Below are 12648 nucleotides of genomic sequence, written 5' to 3'. Positions count from 1 at the left end.
AGATGCAAGGACTTCACCCTGTCAGCTATGAATTATGATTTATAGTTTTTGGAGCTTTCACTCACTAACTAATCTGGAAAAGGTTACAAAAGTTTTCGCAGCCAGACGGATGCTTTTTAAATGCTAATAAGGGAGCATCTTCCTTTTTCACTTTAATAATACTGACCTCATCAAACACAGTAAACCTTATTCATCCAAAAATGAAAAGGACACGGTGTTAATAATCACAGTTCCCTTTCTTTTGGAATAGCCTTCCTACTTTACTAGACACTGATCAATATTTAAGTCTAGACAGAAATGACACTCACGAAAACAAGCAACTTGGAAATAATCACACACATTTCAGATAGCATAAAATATGTTTCTTTTTAGTTATTAAAAATGAATTTCCTTTTTCATCACAGCCAAAGTTAAGAAATGGATGAATCTCTTATTAATAAAAACATTGTCAAAATGCCTAAGACAGTAAGTAAACACACTGATTTCTCATCACCATGATATGGCACAAATCCAAAAGGAAACATGAAAAAGCCAAAAGGATAGACATCTTCAAAACAAGGAAAACAATTTACTGTTAATTTCTGCAGGCTTTGAGGCTAAGCATGTGGTATGCTTATAAAGTGCTATCATGTATAATAAAGATAAACAGTAAAGAATAACTGTTACATAATATGATCTGATGCCGAGATGATTTTGGAATCATTTTCATTTAAGACTTTATCTGCCAAAAGTAATCCACAGTATTTATATGACTTCATATGAATAAATACTCTGTCAACAGTGTATCCGATCTCCAATCTTTCAGCGATCCAAATGACAAAAGAATTAATCCACAATTGTACAAATCTGGTGACTCAGAAACAAGTTCAGTTCCCGCCGAGAGCATTAAGTGGATCATCAAATATGTTGCTTGAATCCACTGCTGTACTGGTCTCCTGAGACACTGGCGTTTTCTTTGATTTATGGGGAGCCTTTGTGACTGCTTTTACTGTGCTTGGTGAGAAGATGTCATCTTTAAAAAGAACACAGAGATGGACAAAATGTTTGGTTAAACGTGCCAAGGCCACGGGACACACAGTATCAAACGTGTGCATTTAAAAACATGAACCTGCATGTATGGTTATTGTTGCTTACCCATGTCATCATCAAATATTGACTTTGTCTCTCCCTTTGTCTTGGACTTCTGTTTTGGCTTTAAAGTGTCCGTCAGGTCAGCAAAAATGTCTATGTTGTCATCGAACAAGCTGGCATCAATGGTCTTCTCTTTGTGCTTCTTGTGAACTTTAGGCACAGCGGCTACTTCATCCTGAGGACATAGAAATTCAGCCGATAAGGAAATAAATGAAAGCACAGAAAACCTTGATAATATTACTATCAATATCAAATTCATACTGTACCTGGAAGATGTCCTGCTTTGAAAAACTACTGCTGTTCTTGATTTCTTTACTACTTGTGGATGTGGGTGTGGAGCTGTTGCTCACTCCAAAAATGTCCTCATCGTCGTCGTGTTCTTCCAAAAAGGACGAGGCCTTGGCTTTCTTAGCAGCTGACCTCGGCTTGACCTTTTGGAAAAGGTCATCAGTGTTGTCATCAAAAATGGATGGGAGTGTGCTTTTGTCTTTGTCTTTCTTCATCCCCACATTGCTGCCGGCCTGAGGTTGTGTTGTCTTGGTAGTTTGTCTGGTGGAGGATGTGTTAGTAACTGAGATGGCCCCAAACAGACTGTCGGAGCCAAAAAGGTCATCCTCATCAGAAGGCGGCAGAACCTTGGTACTGCTGCTGTCTTTACTAGAGTCTTTCTTTCCAGCGTTTGTGGATACTGGCAGTGTCAGTGCAAAGGGCCTGGGAGAGGTATCAGGGAGAGAAGACTGAGAAGGTGTCGGGGTGGGCAAGGCTGTGGGTACAGCTGCGTTAGGTAATGTTAGACTGGCAAATGCCTGGATGGATTTGTCTGGTGCAGGTAAGACTAAACCAGACAGACTGGGGTTTGTCCCAGAAACATCTCCACCCTGGGTCTTTTCTTTGTCCTGTACAGATGTCTGTGCTGCTTGCTGCCTCGCTGCTCTGGACTGGGGTCTTCGTTGTGCAGAACCTTTGGCACGACCCTGCATGACAGAGGATTTAGAAATACAAGTAATAAAAAAAAGCAACTAAAAGACTTTTAGGCAACAGTAATCCAAAAACCCACCTTGTGTGCGCTCTGCAGTGTTGTAACCTGGACTGGGGTATCGAAGCTCACTCCTCTTTCACCGTCTACCTGAGCTCCTATAGGGGTTGTGGCAGGGCTGGGACTCAGGCTGGAGCTAGACACCCCAGAGGAGGAACTAGGGCCCATCCCAGGGAATACAGGGGCAGCACCAGGGAGCAACGCAGCAGGGTTGATCATCAGATTGGCCTGAATATGATTAGATCAGATGCACCAAAACAATCATTTATACAGCAGAAAGACACCATGGATCCTGAGCACTTTCCAGTCCACTTAAGAACATACTTCATTTGTTAAGTCAAGTTATTGCACCTCAAAACTACACATTTACAGATACTCTGTGATTCCAAGCAGCAGATCATTCAGAGGAAAATGAGAAGCCAGGACTGTGGATGGAAATGAGGCAAAAGCAAGATGCAGCAACATCGTGTGAAACTTAAAGAAAGAGTGAGAAAATTCTTCCAGCTCCAAAATCAAATCAAGACAGAGCATTATCTTCATTCGTAGTCATGCTGTTGCATCGTAGCCACGAAAAAGCCAAGAACCCAAAGAACCCTTAAGAGGCAATATGCAAGTGGGATTAGAAAAGTCTCTCCTCAGGAGGAATCAGAGTGAAATGTCAAGGATGAAGACATTTGATTCAATAAAAACAAAAGTATTACTTGAAGCTTCCCAATCCTTGATGAGGAATCTTTAGGTTTTACAGGACTTGGTGCAGGTTTCTGTGTAGTCAGATTACAGCAGGTTCAAAATTTCACCCAATCAAGGCATTTCTTGTGTTCAACTTAAAACAACACTTTCAACAGGCTGGGATTTATGATATATATGTATTATGAAAAACAGCAAACACAAGCAAAAATAAACCCTAAATCAAAGCATGCCCACACAGGGATGTAAGAAATAAAACAGCTCATGATTTTATTGTAGCTACGTATGCTTATGGTAAACTCACCTGAATCTCTGACACAGATTCTGGACTTGCCAGTGGTGCTCTGTCAATAGGTTTACTGGGCTTCTCTGCTACTTTCTGTAAAAAAAAAAAAGGAGGAAAAAGAAACAAAAACAGAAACGTGAAAGTTCTCCACTGATCTACAATTTAGGGTTGAGGTTTTTATTTATAATTAATCTAAGATGCTAGTAAAGCAGGAATCCATGATCATTTTAATCACACACAAAATATCTAATTTCTACCGGAGGAGGAGCTTTTGGCTTGATAGAGTTGAAGAGGTCATCCTCGTCGTCATCTGCAAACAGACTTTGTGCTGCCGGCTTCACCGAGCTGAACTTGGAGCTCTAAAAAGTAAACACAGTAATGTACCCTTACCATCTAGTGAATGAGATCTGCATTTAGACACTGCATGCAGCTGAGTAAAAGATGTTGTACATCCAGATGAGAATATCTAAACATACTGACCGCAGCTTTCCCTGAGGTGGCAAAGAGGTCAACATCTGGATCGTTGTCCTTCTGCTGTGTGTGACTGAACAGCAGCTCCTCATCCTGGAACACGCCTGTGCTCTTTGCTTGTGGTCGCTCCTCTGCAGGCTGTAAAAAAACAAAAAACAAAGCACACATTAAACCAGAGCAACTAAATCTATTCTTCATACTACTGACTACTGATTTACTGGAAAACATACAAACCTTTAGTGTGTTTTTTGCTGTGGGTTTACTGGGCGTAAATATTGGTTCATTCCAATCTGACTCATCTTCCTCCTCATCATCATCAAATAGACTAACAGTGTTTGTTTTGACCTTCTCCTCCTTCTTCTCCTCCTCCTTCTTAATATTCGGTGGTGGGCTGTCTTCAGAGGGGAAGCTGTCATTGTCAGCTTCATCCAACGGGCTCTTTGTCTGCTTGCTGGCAAGAACGTTGATGCCTCCGAAAAGACTGACTGCTCCAGCAGGTTTCTTTTTACTTTCACTGATCTCTGGTGAGGGCATTGAGGGGAGTGGATCAGGGGTCTTTACTGCTGGTTTCTCCTGCTCTGAAGGTTTGTTCTCTGCTGCCATCCTAGGAACCACAACCTCCTCCGATTTCTCTAAGGGGCAGGATGACTGAGAGGCTGCAGCAGTTGTCTGAGGAATAGAAGATGAAATGGTGTAAAAGCCTCATTTTACATGCCACCACAAAATCCTCAGACTCCCTGCAATGAATAAACTGCTTTGAAGCCGTCTGGAGGCGAGATTGTTTTTCTGTTTGTCTTGAAAAACAAAGTAAATAAGTCAGTGCAGTCACTCACCTTAGAAGCCGGAGCTGCGGTGTTTGTGTTGACAGCAGGTTTGATGCCGAAGAGTGATCCTTTATCTTCATCATCACCCTCGTCTTCAAACAACAGAGCAACTCTCTGAGGCTTCTTCTGACTATATGAAGAGCGACAGAGGAAGAAGATAGGAACATGAGAAGATAAGAATTCCTGGCAATACAAAAAGTACGTTTAAAGTATGATGGTAAAAGTGATTTTAATTTGTGTTGCTGCATTGTTTTTAATCCTAATACAATCCTGTGTAGATGTGCCAAACGTACTATATTCCTAGAAAACATTTCTTTAAGTATCTGCAATTAAAACTCTTTATTTTATCGAAACATAAGCATGTAATATCTGAACCACCACTATCTCAAACCTAACACTTCTGGCTAATTGGGAAAGGGCGTGTTTTAAAAATGAAGAAAACATTGGAAAGAAGTTGTTTTGACTTTATTGTCAGAGTGAAGGTGCCTCACCAGGCAGGAACATGTAGTTTGAAACTACTCAAAAAAAAAAAAAAAAAAGGAAGTTAGAATTTAGAAAGTTATTTATATTAAAGTGTCAGCTTCATGTTCTGCCTTTCAGAATGGGCCTGCTCCAGGTGTTGGAGCCTCAGAGCAGAGGCATATATACTTGGTATATATCCAAAGAACTTCACATTTTCTAAAAAGTCAGCTTTAATTGACTTTGGACTCCTGCAAGCCAGGAGGATGATCACTCTATCTTGGAGGAAAACTGATGTACCCTCGACACATGTGTGGATAAAGGAAATGGCATCTTGTGTTGGAGAGACTAACTTATATAACCAGGGGAAAGACTGCAGAGTTTAGACCTTTAATTGAGTTTCTTACACATCAAAGTGCACAGTCATCTGCGTGTTGATGTATGTTGTTGAGTGTTTGTGTTTTGTTTATTATATTTACGTGTTAAATGTGTAAAGTCTGTAAAATGTTTTATGGAAACTGTGACTTATTTTATGGATATTATTGTCGTCGTCTATTTGTATGTGTGAATATACAAAAACGTTGCTGAAAAAATAAAAATCCTGTGTAAATACCTTGACTCTTTAGTTGGAGCAAACAGGTCATCGTCGTCGTCATCAAAGAGGCTGCTTTTGTGAGACATTTTGGCACTGGGGAGACTGGAGGGGGCACTGGCACTGGACTTCATCCCCCCTGTGCTACTTTTTGGACTTATCCACTGGTCCTGTCATTCAAATATTCAGGAACGTAAATGCATCATATTGTATGTTCCATGAAACGTTGGTATGCAGCAGGGAAATATTACTTTTTGTATTCTCGTACCTCATCGTCGCTGAAGAGTGAGCTGGTCAAAGTCTTACTGGGTTGCGGCGTGGATGCTTTAGCTTGATTAGGCTTCGGTTTTGATTTAGCTGCAGACGCAAACAGATCCTGCAAGGTGAAGAACAATTATTGTCATGTACTCACAGCAAAAACAAGCTTGACCTGTGAGTGAAATATTAGTTCATTGTTTTCACCTCTTCTTCTTCATCGTCAAATAGTGACAATGGAGCCTTGCTGGTTTTGCTCTGACTTGTAGGTTCAGGCTTAGATTGGCTCTTAGGGATGGTTGGAAATGTCTGTGGAAGATAAATACATACACAATGTCATGACAATGTACTACAATCACAACGTACTATAACTGTTACCACTTTTTTTCCCAGTGACGTTTTTACTTTACCTGTGTGTCTTCATCATCAGAGAAGAGGCCTCTGGTCTGGGGCTCCAGAGTCTGCTTGACAGCAGCTGTTCTACCATCTGGAGCAGGCCCATTCTGAAATGCAACATGAAGCTGACACTTTAATACAAATAAAACATATAAATAAACGTCCTTTTACTGAAGAGAGAAAGAGAAAGAGAAAGAGAAAGAGAAAGAGAAAGAGAGAGAGAGAGAGAGAGAGAGAGAGAGAGAGAGAGAGAGAGGGGGAGGACTGAAATGTGTCAACAGGATTAAAGGCCAGCAGTGTACGCCAAACTAAATCAAATTTGGCATTTTCTCAGGCTTCACCTGAATATGAACTCTGAACGAAAACATCAATATACTGACTGCCACGTCATTTAATGGCAGTTCTGTCTAAAAAATGAACTTTGGGTAATTATAGGAGCAGACATTACCTCAAAACTAAAAGCAAACCTAGAGTTACACTGAAAACTGTTTGAATTTTGTAGATAAGAACTCAAAATACAAAAGACAATTCAGACGACAGCTTACACGCTGTGGTTGTTAAAGCCCAATTTTTGGTCAAATTTGCAATTGTGAAAACACACCAAATTTGATTTAGTCATGACTATATTGTTAGACAATGATCTATTCAGACCTCTTCAGATTTCTCGGACTCCTCACTCGACGGCTGACGTTTTTTCAGGCCCTCATTGAGCAAGCTTTTAGTCCCAGGACCGAACATGGAGATGGCCCCTGCCGGCATCTAAACACAACGATGAATCATAAACTTTGGAACCCGTATAAAGGCCACAGTAAACAACAACTACTAAAACATGTTCAACTACACGTGTATGTTGAGTTTTACCTTTTTCTCAGGCTGTTTAACCTGCTCATCCACTACCTCCTTCTTGCTCTGAGCTGGCGCGCTGTACTTCTCACTGAAAATGTCGCCATCCTCGTCATCTTCATCGAAAAGGTCAAGAGCTTTCTTGGGTTTGGGTTTCTCCTGTGCAGCTGAAAAAGAAGGGGGAAAAAAACCACTGGTTTGAGGAGAGAGGATCCCACCTGAGCTTGGATTGTAGTGCAGAGAGCCCATTCTCACAAACTTACCTGAGTCAGACTTTTTCAAGCTTTTACCACTGAAGAAGTCGTCATCCTCGTCCTCATCATCAAACAGCCCACCACCTCCTCCTCCGACACCAACACCAGCTCCTGTAGGAACCTGCTTGGAGGCTGTTGGCGTTCCGTTCTCCTTGCTCTCCACTGAATCAGAGTCATTCCCTGAACTGAACAGGCTGTTATCTGTGGATGCAACAGGATTTGGTTTGGTTGAGAATGATTAAGCAGACAAGAAGGTGATATCTGCTGTCACACAAGTAAATGCTACTACCTGGGAATATTGAAATGGCACCTGCTGGAATCTTCTTTGCAGGTTTGTCGGATTCTTAGATTGAAAAAGAAAAGTTATGTGCCCATCTGCTAGTCCATTTTATTTCTGTATTTCTGTATTTCTGTATATATATGTCTTCGCACATTTGCCAAGAAAGTCTGTCTTACCTGCAGCTTGAGCTGTGCTTTTTCTGGTTTCATCCACCTTTTTCTGTTCGGACACGGGAGGTTTCGGTGCCTCAGAGAAAAGATCGCCCTGAATGGCATAACATAATACAGCACAAATCAAATTCTGGCTGCCGCCCACAGTTTGCATAGCGTGGAGCTCAAGTGAATAAGTGCTGCAAAAATAATTTAGTTTAATATACCTCATCATCGTCGTCAAACAGGCCTCTCCCTCCACTGAAGAGGCCACTTTTTCCTCCAAATGGGGAGAAGTCGTCATCGTCCATCTTTGGTGGCTTAAACATGTCATCGCTGTCATCTTCAGCTGCTGTTACAATGTACATGAATAGTTATTGAGCAGCATACTCGGGACAATGGGTCTGCTGTGGAAATAACTAATGCAAAAAATTAAACAAAACATGTCTGAATTGCACCGATGATGAATGAAAGTCCTACCCTGTGACTTTGCAGGCTTTGGTTCTTTCCTGACTTTACTTTTCTTCTTAGATGTCAATGCTTCAGAGGTGCGGTAGAAACACAACATCCATGAGCATGCACGTGCAACAATGGCAGCAATGACTTCAATCTCAAACATTTGGTTCTGTCTATTCATTAAATTAAATATGAAGAGTGGGAGGAACAAAAAGGTGTGATGATATATTACGAGTTGGTTGGTAATGACAGTGACTTACATGCACGATCTCCTTCTGGTTTGTTCACTGGTTCGCCTTTGATTCGGGCCGCCAGCTCATCGGCAAACGACGATGGACCTGTGGTCTGAATGTGACAAAACACCCAAATGAGAATAACATCAACATTCCTAGAGATAGCAACAAATCTGAATGATTGCAGACAAATAATCCACTCACAAAGACGTCTCTTCACTACTTAGGCATACCTTTGTGTCGTCGTCATCGTCCCTGTCTGATTCTCCGAATATGTCAGAGTCCTCGTCCTCCTCCTCTTCGTCCTCATCATAACTCAACATGGATGACTTCTAGGTGAACGTGAGAAGAGAATCCAAAATTATAAAGTCATTCAGCCTAAATGACGTCTTTGATTTGTTTAGCTGGCAGGCAGCTTACCTTCTTAATATTGTTGTGGCCTTCTTCCTCTTCCTGATCAGAGTCCTCATCTGACTGCTGTTAAATAAATAAATGCATGTAATAAGGTGTTTATTTTCCTGTGCCAGAAAAAAAGCAGCCTGAGCAGGTATAAAAATGAAAAATGATGTTGAAGATAAAAGGAAATGTGTCTTACAACTACTTCTTTGCCATCTTCGCTGTCAATGACACTGTCTCTATCACTGTCGACTGACATTTCTGGAAGGAGAATCATACACAGACATGAGGACAACAAACACTACAATGTATGAGTGCCCGAAGAACCTGCCATGAGTCTATTACCATCACTTGAGAGGTCACCAAGTCCAACATCTTCTTGTTCCATGAAGGCCTGTGAACCAATCAGATATGGAAGTGGCCTGTCCACATAAAGATCCTAAAACACATGGCAAAAACATTAATGTAAAGATTATCAAATCAATTTCTGCAGTCATTACTGTAATCCTGCTTTAAGATTAAGAGCTTGCCTTGGGCTCTAAGATGGCCTCCACTCTGTCTGTGATCTCCTCGTCCTCTGAGTCAGAGTTTCCTGCTTTGATGTCCAGATGCTCAAAGGCCGACTCTAGCACTCTCAGACCGTAGTTTACAGCTTCCTGCATCTTAGGGATCAACTCTGCCTCCTTCTGCTCTCGAGTTTTCTCCTTAAGGGAAAACATAAAAGACTTTCACAGGGCAATACCAGACTGGGGGTGTTTAATGTTTGCCGAATACCGTGGCCATAATATTCTTGAAATAATAATACCATAAAAATGTATTAGCAGCAGATGTTAGGAGCACGAAGGATGAATTTTTGATACCTGCTCAGGCTGCTTCTCCAGCGTATCAGCCTTGGGGATTGTCTCTTCTACCTCTTCATCATACACTCTCTGTAGCAAATTTAAAAGTTGTTAAGATAGATTAGAACATGAAAAGTTCACCATGAAACAATTTTAGTTCCACACAATCAAATAGACTGAATTGTCACAGTTATTCTATAAAAAGCTAAATTAAAGTATTGTACTATATACATTACATTTTCTATAAACTGCGTATTGGAAAGCATGAGAAAGTCGTTAAAGACAGAATGCAAGCAGCTGTCTGTGGCCTTGGTGTCACGGATCAGACTGTCCAACTGCTTTTCGATCTCATGTGTCTTTGACAGCATTCTCTGGGAGAAGTCTTGGAGGAACAGGAAGAGCTGTGAAGAGAAAAAAAGAACAAAAAAAATGAAGACAAAAGCAAAAGCAGAACACATTTCACAAACCTCTGAACTACTCGGATTTCTGCAGCATTTTTATGACTGCTTGGGAAAAGATGATGATGAATTACTGTTTATGTGGCCTATTGCAGAGCTTAGGGAAAAAAACTCTGACTTACCCCTGAGTCGGCTGCCAAAGACCAGTCAGCACTGCTCTGACGCATCTCTTCAAGAGTCCAGGGTCTCTCCCAAATCTGAGCATCTTTCTCTGAGTGTTCGCTCCTGCTGGGGCCATTTGCTATTCCCTCCAGCAACCCACTCATCTGCAATCAAATCACTTGTTGTTACTAATGGAATTAATAATTCAGAAGGGCTTTTAAAACACATCATTAATAAATCATAGAGAAAAAAAAAAAGAATTCAACCTGTGTAATAATGTAGGTCCTATATTAGTTTTCATTTTGTATTGAACCAGCTTCTGCTCTAGTTAACAGCTGAGAGGTGGTTTAAATCTAAAAACTTTATATGGATGTTATTGCCAAAGCTCAAACCATAAACTTAAGTGATGAGACACAAGCCATGGAGTGAAGTTTGGGACAACTCCTAGAACACTGGGACATACAGCACATACTGTCTGATGACGTACAGTTACTTACACAACTCAGGAAACTCTGTAAAAACAGCTAAATATTGCATCAGTTAAAAAAACAAAACACTTAAAGTGTAAAATCTTTTTACTTTTCTTGGCTTATATTGTGCACAACCTGTATGGAGTAAATACAACATAAAAAAGCTGACATGGATGGTGATTTTAGCTTTATCCACAGACTCAGGGCAATCAGCAAAGGCCAAATAAAGCCTCCCACTGACTGAACAACCAGTGTGAAGCGCTGGCCACTGATCAAAGGTTTAAAGCCCCTCTCTGTAAAGTAAACCAGGTACGAAGATCATTCATCCTGATGTCTGTGTATGTGTGCGGAGTCAGATTCAATGTCAATAAACCCAAGACCAACAACTAATTCAAAGTGTTGCTCCTCTGATTTCCTGTCCATGGGAGACTGGAGACTCTCTCTGTGTGTGAGCAGATACCGACACTGGTCACCAGAGTGAAACACCACAAGATCAGCCAAATTATCTTTATTGTGGCTAATGTAGTTTTATTGCTACGCTAGCGGTACAAGAAGCTAGCGTTGGCTTATTTTGCAATAGCGTAACATTTTTTTTTGCGGAAGGCAACTTGTTGGTTTCCACATAAAGTTGTCTAAAAGCCATTTCCTCCTGCTTAGCTTTCGCGTTCAAACAGACTCACTTCTGGAAAAGAAAGCGGGGGGACTGTTTGGTTTAGCAGGCTAGCTCAACTTAGCAAAAAACAACAGCAACGTCAGCCACAGCTGCTCCGAGCACACACGCAGAGTCGCGTATCCGATCAAATCTGAGCGCTCTCACGCTTACCTTGAATACCTCTGGTCGACTGCAGTCCACAACGATCAACCGCTGTCAGGAAGGACGTAAAAAATAAGATCGATTATGCTAAATTTGGCCTTTCCCTCATTGGTCTTCTGACAGGTCAGCCATGTTCTGTCTGCAGACAGTCACCTGACTGTCGTTGCGTAGCAACCCAGTGAAAGTGGGGCGGAGTGGAACAAACCAACGAGGAGGCGAAACTAATGTTTGAGTCTCACATACCTATCTGTGCCCGCTTTTAAATCACTTATTTAAACTCCGAGTGTCCTAATATGTGGGGCGAACACAGCCTGTGCTTTCTATTCAACGTAATGGATGTTTATTTCCACTAAATAGCTAATTACTGCCACACTGTTTGGACTATTTGTCCTGCATTGTCAAGCCTAATGTAATCACACTGCCACTCATAGTTAGACTTAAATAATCTACTTCACCTTATTGTTGTTTTGCAAACAATGACTGACTACAGAACAGGAACTCTTCTGATTACACTGTAATCTCTGGAGGTAATGAAAAAGACCACATCTGACAACTCAAATAGCATTTCACGGCTCCCCCTCTTTCTTTATAATAATAATAATAATACATTTTATTTTATAGGCGCCTTTCTGTCACCCAAGGACACCTTAGAATAAATAAATGAGAGTAGACAGCAGATAACAAAAACAAACAAAAAGAACCATAAACGTATTTCAAATTACAAGAATACTATATTAAAAACAGGTTAAAGTAGGACAATGCAATTGAATCAGATGGAAAAGGATATTATAAGCTGGTTATTAAGCTATTATTTGTAGCATAGGGGTAAACAAAAATGATGGTTAATCGATGAGGTGATTAAATACAACATCTACTGGAGCTAGGCTGATCACACTTAGCAGAAAGTTTGATATCAACCTAGAGACTCTGCAAGATGAGCTGATCCAGATGCTTTACTTGATACAAAGCTTAAAATGAACCCATCATAGTCCATAAATAAAATCTTACATTTACTTAGATTCATGTCTGACCATCCATCTCAAGAAATTTTATTTAGAAATAACCTCAAACCATTTGGTAATATAAAGAAAATAGTTTTAAAATGATATATGAGTTGTACTGTGAAGATACCGTGCACATATTATAAGATCAGTGCAAAATCTAGTTTGATATTATTCTCAAATTAAATTTCATGCCACTACAAATGTGTTTATCAA

At 40.6% G+C, this 12648-nt stretch overlaps 1 protein-coding gene across 5 annotated transcripts; it reads right to left on the bottom strand.

The window, feature by feature from the left end:
• Window positions 1-344: 344 nt before the first annotated feature.
• On the bottom strand, window positions 345-11626 carry washc2c (WASH complex subunit 2C). Of its 5 annotated transcripts, none has more exons than XM_019275856.2 (31): window positions 11441-11626; window positions 10168-10311; window positions 9824-9988; window positions 9609-9677; window positions 9279-9452; window positions 9094-9187; window positions 8948-9009; window positions 8773-8829; window positions 8586-8684; window positions 8380-8464; window positions 8144-8203; window positions 7891-8015; window positions 7691-7778; window positions 7524-7577; window positions 7244-7435; window positions 6999-7147; window positions 6789-6896; window positions 6152-6244; window positions 5949-6050; window positions 5755-5862; window positions 5508-5656; window positions 4445-4565; window positions 3846-4280; window positions 3621-3749; window positions 3398-3499; window positions 3159-3233; window positions 2869-2928; window positions 2189-2395; window positions 1398-2105; window positions 1135-1306; window positions 345-1012 (listed from the first exon to the last, which is right to left on the bottom strand). In XM_019275856.2, the coding sequence occupies exons 2-31, from the start codon at window positions 10309-10311 to the stop codon at window positions 867-869; spliced, it is 4332 nt and encodes a 1443-aa protein (XP_019131401.1). In that variant the 5' UTR covers window positions 11441-11626; the 3' UTR covers window positions 345-866. The 5 variants fall into 5 exon arrangements, with proteins under 5 accessions (XP_019131401.1, XP_010743040.2, XP_010743048.2 ...); XM_010744738.3 differs by having other exon boundaries at window positions 7891-8012; XM_010744746.3 differs by lacking the exon at window positions 2869-2928.
• Window positions 11627-12648: the final 1022 nt, after the last annotated feature.

This window comes from Larimichthys crocea, chromosome III, assembly GCF_000972845.2.
Source record: "Larimichthys crocea isolate SSNF chromosome III, L_crocea_2.0, whole genome shotgun sequence".
Taxonomy (NCBI): domain Eukaryota; kingdom Metazoa; phylum Chordata; class Actinopteri; family Sciaenidae; genus Larimichthys; species Larimichthys crocea.
Note: the sequence above shows the minus strand (reverse complement) of the source record. Positions and strands in the feature narration are given on the sequence as shown.